The 7,871-nt window shown below is 34.8% G+C and overlaps 1 protein-coding gene and 1 pseudogene across 1 annotated transcript in view; both read right to left on the bottom strand.

Moving 5' to 3' along the window:
* LOC141337966 (NACHT, LRR and PYD domains-containing protein 3-like) overlaps positions 1 to 283 on the bottom strand; it is a 13,720-nt gene extending 13,437 nt beyond the window's left edge. Inside the window, exon 1 of the mRNA XM_073843539.1 lies at positions 223 to 283. Within this exon, the coding sequence (XP_073699640.1) occupies positions 223 to 283 (61 nt within the window). The remainder of the gene's footprint in view (positions 1 to 222) is intronic.
* A 4,450-nt stretch (positions 284 to 4,733) lies between these two features.
* Positions 4,734 to 7,871, bottom strand: part of LOC141337964 (NACHT, LRR and PYD domains-containing protein 3-like) — a 35,389-nt pseudogene continuing 32,251 nt past the window's right edge.

The raw sequence follows: 7,871 nt of genomic DNA, 5'->3' as shown, positions 1-7,871 counted from the left end.
ATGGAGATGGTGTTCTTCTGCTTATAAGCTTTGTCATTTTTGCACCAGACATACCTCTGATCCATACATCCAAAAAGTTCCAGTTTGGTCACATCACTCTATAAAACATTCTTCCAGAACTCCACAGGTCTAACTAAATGAATTTAGCATGTTCAAGTCAGCTTTTTGTTCTTCTTGGTCAAGAATGGTATTCAGCAAGATTCCTCAACATGAAGACCATACTTGTCCTAGTGTCCTTCTTATACACAGCATTGAAATATTTGTCCTCCTTTCGTATGGTCATCTTGCAAGTCTTTGGCTGTACATTGCAACTTTTTCTCAGTTGATCTGATCAAACATTTTATGATATTGTGCTTTTTTGTTCAACACCCTCAAAGGTTTTCTGGTTCAACACACTTTAATCTAAGGAATACAACTGCCAGCTGTGTCTCTAGGAACTTGTAATGTCTTAGAAATCTTCATGTAGTTTTAAGATAACAAACTATTTCTTCTCTATTGATTTTGTGTGAGCTCTCTGTTGACTTTACCATATTTGCTACTCACCTTCAGCACATGTATGGGCTAAAGGTATACTATGTGTAACACCCCAAGCTAATTCCATTTTTAAGAAGTTTGTAAAGGCTTAATTATGTTTTAAGACAATTTTGTTCCTGACCATAAAAATAACTGTCTTAAAACAGCAATGTTGAATAGGGGTTGAATAATTCTGACATAGCTGTGTTATTAAAAAATCCTATAACTCAAAAACATTACATTATATATTGACATTATCACTTTTAATATGCCAGAAAACTGTTGTAGATGCAATTTAGTCCTGAATCTTCAGAAAGAGCAAAAATCATTTGTAAAGTAGCCTACTGCAGTCTCTGGGAGTAGGGATGGGAATTGATAAGATTTTTACGATTCCAATTCCATTTTCGATTCTGCTTAACGATTCGATTCTTTATCGATTCCCTTATCGATTCTCATTTGGAAGATTCTCATGCTAACGTTGTTGTTGTTGCTGCTGCTGCCGCTGCTGGGTTGAGAACTGTTATGGTGCGTTCACACCGAACGCGACTTGCGCGGAAAAAACGCGCTATTCGCGCGTAGTTGAACGCTTGAACATTTGAGTTTCCTAGCGCCATTCGCGCGGTAAAATTCGCGTCATTCGCGCGTGACATTTAATCCGGAGCGGATCGAAAACGCAACATTCTTTTATTGTTATTGCATGCTGTGTGCGCAAATGTTTTAGCATGTTAGTGGTATTTCCTCCCTTTGAGGAAATATATACGCTGCAAGTATTGAAAGTTGCCCTATTTTCGTCTTTTTTGGTGAAATACAACCAGACTTTTGAGCGTTTGTTCCGCTTAGGCGCCATTCTTACTATTGACTGAGCGTAACCTACGCAACGTGCGTAAGTTACGCAATGCGCGTGATGACGTCATTCGTGCCCACTGGAATCGTTAAGGGAATCGTTTGCAGTGTTGGGGAGTAACTAGTTACATGTAACGGCGTTACGTAATTTAATTACAAAATAAATGTAACAGTAATTCGTTACAGTTACTGTGAAAAATGTGTAATTAAATTACAGTTACTTATGAAAATGTTAAAGATTACAAATGGGGTTACATTTAAAAATTTTCTTTAAAAATCTGGGATATGTTGAATAATATTAATCTGTTGCTTTGCCTGTTTTTGATATGCACGATGCCTTCTGCTAAGGCCATTTAATAAATCGGTACTATTCTGATGCTTTTGATTGGTTTTCCGGTTTGAATATGCGAAGCACTACGTCTGCCAATAACGTTAATCCTCTTTGCCAGTGCATTCTTCGTCCCTCTTTCTGTATTCGAGATCAATATTAAAAACATTCATAACAAATTAGCTAGCCTGCTAGCTGCCTTTTCCAGAAACACTTGTATTTATGAACCCTTTCACAAAAAAAAAATCGCATTTTCAAACCATTTTAATTTTGAGTGTCATTTGTAAAATTAATCTTTAGACTACTGCATGATTTCCAGCTGAAACGTGACTAATGATTTGAAGGATGAAAATCCGCTGCAGTTCTGTTTATTTTCGAAAAATATAAATCTATTTTTCTCGAGGGCTTGAAACTTTTCTCTATAATGATCGATGTTGACCTAACATGCCACCTAGTGGACAAATCTCTCAATTAGTTTGTCCCATTTTGTCCCAGCTGGTCATTGAATGTAAGCAGTGTTTTAGATTAAATGTAACTTTATTTAAAAAATAAAAAAAATACCATAGATTTTATGACACAGCTACAATGATGGAGTCTGTTTGGATTTGGCAATATCTATTCTAGAATTTATTCACACAATAGAGGTAAAAAATTTATAGTATGCAGATTTTTACTATTTTTTATTTTATCAGTAAGAAGAAAAAAACGTGTTTTTACTACATTATTATAATCTAGAATTGTGTTTTCTCTTAAATATAACTAAAACATAATTATCTGCTTTTTTAGAGGAAACATTCAAGAAATCTTTTTTAAGATTTAAGTTTTTTTTCAAGGCATTGTTAGCGTGTCCTGTCAAAGCTATTCAAAAATTTGATTTTGTGACAACAGTAAACAATTTTTTTGTTATAAGGTCTGGTTTTGTGGTGGCTGTACTTTAAAATTAAATTAATATAGTCTTAATTCAAGTGATGAAAGATTTTGAAATTCTAACAGTAAACAGAGTGCTACTGTAAGGTCACACCTGCTTGGTATAAAATTGAAATGATTTAGTTGAAAATATCCATTAGAAACTTAAAAGTAATCAAAAAGTAATCAGATGTAACTAGTTACTTTACTTTTATAAAGTAATTGATAAGGTACACTACTTATTACAATATAAATAGGGTAATTTGTAATCTGTAATCTATTACATTTCCAAAGTAACCTCCCCAACACTGATCGTTTGCAAATTTTGCAAACGATTCAAAGGAATTGAAACACTGGGAACCGGTTCTCAACAAGAACCGGTTTTCGATTCCCATCCCTGCTGAAAAAAACAGCATATGCTGGTTAGGTATGTTTTGGTGCTGGGATGCTGGTTTTAGCTGGTTTATGCTGGTCCTTTGCTGGTTTATGCTGGTCCTTAGCTGGTTAATGCTGGTCCTTTGCTGGTTTATGCTGGTCATGTTGCTGGTCAAGGACCAGCATAAACCAGCAAAGGACCAGCATTAACCAGCAACATGACCAGCATAAACCAGCAAAAACCAGCAAGGGACCAGCATAAACCAGCAAAGGACCAGCATAAACCAGCTAAAACCAGCATCCCAGCACCAAAACATACCTAACCAGCATATGCTGGTTTTTTCAGCAGGGATCCCTATCTGGGAGGTTAAATAATTTTGATTGTAACTGTATATATAGGCTATATATAATGTGTGTGTGCAGCTGTGGTCATCATATGTGTGTGAATCGTCGTAATTATTTTCTACACTTTCTTGCAAAATACTTTTCTTTTCCCACGTGAGTCAGTCCGCGTCAGTCGTGCTCTTTAACCAATCAGATGTGACCTCGCCATTTCAACCAATCATAACCCGCCAAGGAGCGCAGCCTAAATCCTGTTTACATGAAATAAACCTGCTCCCGAGCAGGTTTAAGCTTGCGCACCTGTTGCTATGACAGCAAGTCCAGGATGAGCTTCGAAGAACCAAACAATCCAAGATCATGCCAAATCGTCAACAATCAAATCCAGCTAACTTAGTTAGCGAGGTACGAAGAACCAGCCCCAGATCATTAAGATAACTCTTCACAACACGCCTCTATACCTATACATTATATTAAACACCGTCCTAAAACAAAATACAAACTCATGTGGTTTCATATATACACTATTCAAGTTTTATAACTTCCTTGTATTCTTTTTAATTTGATCATTTCACAATTTATATTAAAATGACCTCACAAAAAGGAAGTATTTCAGTAGGCTAAATGAGTTAATATGACATGTATTTAATATGACATGTGAAACTGTTGTAACAAAGCAAAATGCAGCAACATTAAGTTGAAAAAAAAAAAAAAACATTCATAATGTACTCGGGATTATCGACGTCTCTAACCGGAAGGAATGGAATGGTGCCATTGAATTACCATGATCACTAAACTACGTACTAAAATGGAGGGTGGAAAAGTCCTATATGTGCAAAGTTTTTACGTGCGTCATCCTCAAACGGTTTGTAATTGTAATAATTTAACCTTTCTGGATACTTCGTTTGTTATTTCCGCAACAGGTATATAGCCTATATCTTAACATTTCAATTACGCTTAGCTACTATTTTAAATTTGTTTATCATCCCTCCAAATAACTCTAAGTGTGGTTGTATTTAAACTTACTTGCAGTAGTAAAGAGGGTCTTGAGCAGCATAAACAAAATCCACAAGTCTTTGAAACACTTTCGATTTATGATCCTTCACAGTTGTTGTTACATGATGCGATCTTGGTTTGTCACACAGCTTATCACCGCCACCAACTGGACAGGAGTGTAAAGAGATTCACCTGCCTTCTTCTGAGACAAATACAAATGAATGAGACACTGCTAGTGCCCAGCTAACGAAAAAAGGTCCCCAAACCGTCCCCGAAATGGCTTCTTCTTATGTTCAGCATGCAGCATTTTCCAAAACGTCGAGTGGACGTCCGCTAAGACATACTCCAGACGTTCACTGGGACGTTTACAGAACTCTAAATGTAATTTTATTTTAGGCTAATATAAGACAACAAACACATTGTATGACGCAGAATACGTTTATTTTAAATCAGTCAGGTGATCTTTATAATTAATGAATCTGTTACTATTCTCAGTAAAGTAACGGCAGTATCAAAATGTGAATGTATGCATTGGACAATAAAACAGCACTGATAAAAACAAACAAACAAAAAAGCTGTTCAACCAATCTCTCTTAATGTCTAGTGTTACACGGCGGAAAGTCATACGTTTTGAGGAAGAGTAAATGGCAATTCCCTTTTTTAATGGATGAACTATCTTTTTAAATATAAAGACTATATCATTTTTTTTTACTGTTTTTCTCTCTCAGTGTACAACAGGAAGATTTATTTCTTCATTGTATATATTAGCAAAATCAGCATATAATCAAATCTCAAAATATAGTTTTATGCTTTAGCCCTACAATTTGCAAGAAGTTCAATTAATATAGCACCTTTCCGAAGCTCAAGTACACAATGGCTATAGCAAATAAACAATCAATTCAATAAACATATGCCCAAATCCAAGACATGTGCGATTGCAGTTGCAAATCGCAATAGAAGTACAAACAATCAAATACAATCAGAGAACCATAACAGTTTAAAAAGAAACAAATTATGGCCGCTAGTGTTGGTTGGACTGAGAGGTTTTGAGTTTACACTTAAAATACATGTAGTGTGGTTCTTGTCCTAATAGACAGGGGGCAATGATTTCCAATGTTAAGTAGCCATAATAGAGAACAATCTGCCTCCCGTAGATGATAGGCGAAATATTAGTACACAAAGAAGTTTACCTCAAGATGATCAAGGTTTATATAAGGAGAAAGTAAATCAGAGAGATAAGCAGGAGCAAGACTATAGTGTGACTTAAAGGTAAGCAGAGGAATTTTGTAAATAATATGAGAGGACACAGGGAGACGGGAACGGGAGATAGAGCAGTAGAATCTCCAATTATACTTAAAACGGTAAATGAACTTTTCAACCAAAAATAATAATAATTGTTAACAACTGTACACCATAAAAAATGCACATTTTTCTTAACCGTAAAACAATGCAATGTAGTGCAAATTTCTAAAACAGCTGGTGAAAAAGAAGATTAGAATTGTTAAATAAAATGCACTACTCTATTTAGAGTGGAATGAGTGAAACGTGCATGCTGTTAATGCTTTTAACTGGTATGAATGAAGTTTAGTTGATCTGGACTGATAAAGAAGAGGCTCCATCCAGAGAACAATATACCAAAAAAAAAAAAAAAAAAAAAAAAAAGACAATATACTAGATATTTGTGGGTTAACAAATGTTAAGAAATGTAACAAAAATAAAGAGAGCTTCCCTGCTTTCCCTAAACAAAGCAAAAGAACAGTAAATGCAAATAAAAGAGCACCCAACCCCTACAGCCTCTGTGAAAGTAAAAGGTATACACACTATTTAAAGTATTACACTGTCACTCACTGTTTCTTAATAATGCTTCTACTAATACACAAGACAAACTAACACTCAATAATCACTGTAAATTGCTTTCCCAAGCACTACAACCACACCATCCATTCTCCCTCTGGGCTTTTCAAATGATGCTCTTCCTGTCATCAGCCCACTAGTGCATGAGGCCTGGTAATAGGACAGGGAGGAAACAAGAAGAGAAAAACATGGGAAATGCATCAGAAAACACTTACATCTTCAGACTTAACACCCACACCTAGGCAAAATCTTTGCCAAAACCCATATAAATTGAATAGACTCTTAAAAAGTGATATGTTTTGCATTGTTTTATGAGTGGCCAACGCACCAGTCTTTGGTTTGTGCTGGATAAACGTGTAAGAAGTGTCAAAGGATTTGTGTTGAGTACTGTATATATGGCGATAGCTAAGGAAGTGCCCCTACATAAACTTCAAACTGCTGAAGTGCCATTTTTAAAGCTAAGGCCACATGATCAGTTGGGCTTGGTCAACAAAAAATTGTTCTCTTTTTACAATACAGCACCTATAACAACATTAATTTTGAGGAAGATGTGAGAACTAAGCGTCAAGATCTTTTAAGATTTCTGAGTTCAAGAGTCTAGGAGACACAATAGCATTTGAAGATTACAGAAACATTACTCTTTAGACCAGGCAAGAATAAGTAAAGGTTTTTTTTTTTTTTTTTAAATTCCTAAACGACCAGATAAAACGTGATCAAGTGCCAGACTCGATATCTATGATCAATATCCTTGAGGTACAACAATTTTGGTAATTTGTCCATTTACACATCAATCACATCAATCAGTTGTTACAGTAAAACAGTGGCATGTGAAAGTTTGGGAACCCTTTGCAGAATCTGTAATTTTTTTTAACAAATTAAGAGAGATCATACAAAATGCCTGGTATGTTCTATTGAGTCCAGAGTAAGATATTTGACGTTGAACGATGTTTATATATCCACAAGTCCACAAGACAAAAAAATAAATAAAATAGAAAATAGCTGAAATTATTAAAATAACCCCTTTCAAACATTTGGGAACTCTTGGTTCTCAATACTGTGCATGATTACCTGGATGACCTGTTTTTTTTTTGTTTTTTTTTTGTGATGGTTGTTCTGAACTCTTAAACTGAGCACTGTTCTTCAGTCCTCCAGGTCCTGTAGATTATTTAGTTCTTTCAGCAACATTTGCATATTTGAACCCTTTCCACCAGTGACTGTATTTGAATATCAAGGTAAACTGTTTTTAATTTGCCTTCTGGGAAACATGCAGGCATCTTCTGTTACTTCCACAGGGCAATATATATATATATATATATATATATATATATATATAGATTATTTAGAATAATGTCTTACTCACTACGGTGCTATTTAAATACTGTGCAGTTGCTTTGACACAATCTGTATTGTTAAAAGCGCTTTATAAATAAAGGTGACTTGACTATATACATATACATACATATATATATATATATATACACACACATATATATATATATATATATATATATATATATATATATATATATATATATCTTTCAACAAAGTAAGAAAAATTTGGACATTTTCATCCTGTTCAAAAGTCTTCACCCCCAAGCTCTTAAAGATTAGTTCAATTTCATACCAACAATGTACAGATAATGTACTCAACCACTTGTCATCCAAGATGCTCACGTCTTTCTTTACTCAGTCGTAAAGAACTTGTTTGTTTGTATTT

Source organism: Garra rufa, chromosome 7, assembly GCF_049309525.1.
Source record: "Garra rufa chromosome 7, GarRuf1.0, whole genome shotgun sequence".
Classification (NCBI taxonomy): Eukaryota; Metazoa; Chordata; class Actinopteri; order Cypriniformes; family Cyprinidae; genus Garra; species Garra rufa.
This window is presented reverse-complemented; position numbering and strand designations above follow the sequence as displayed.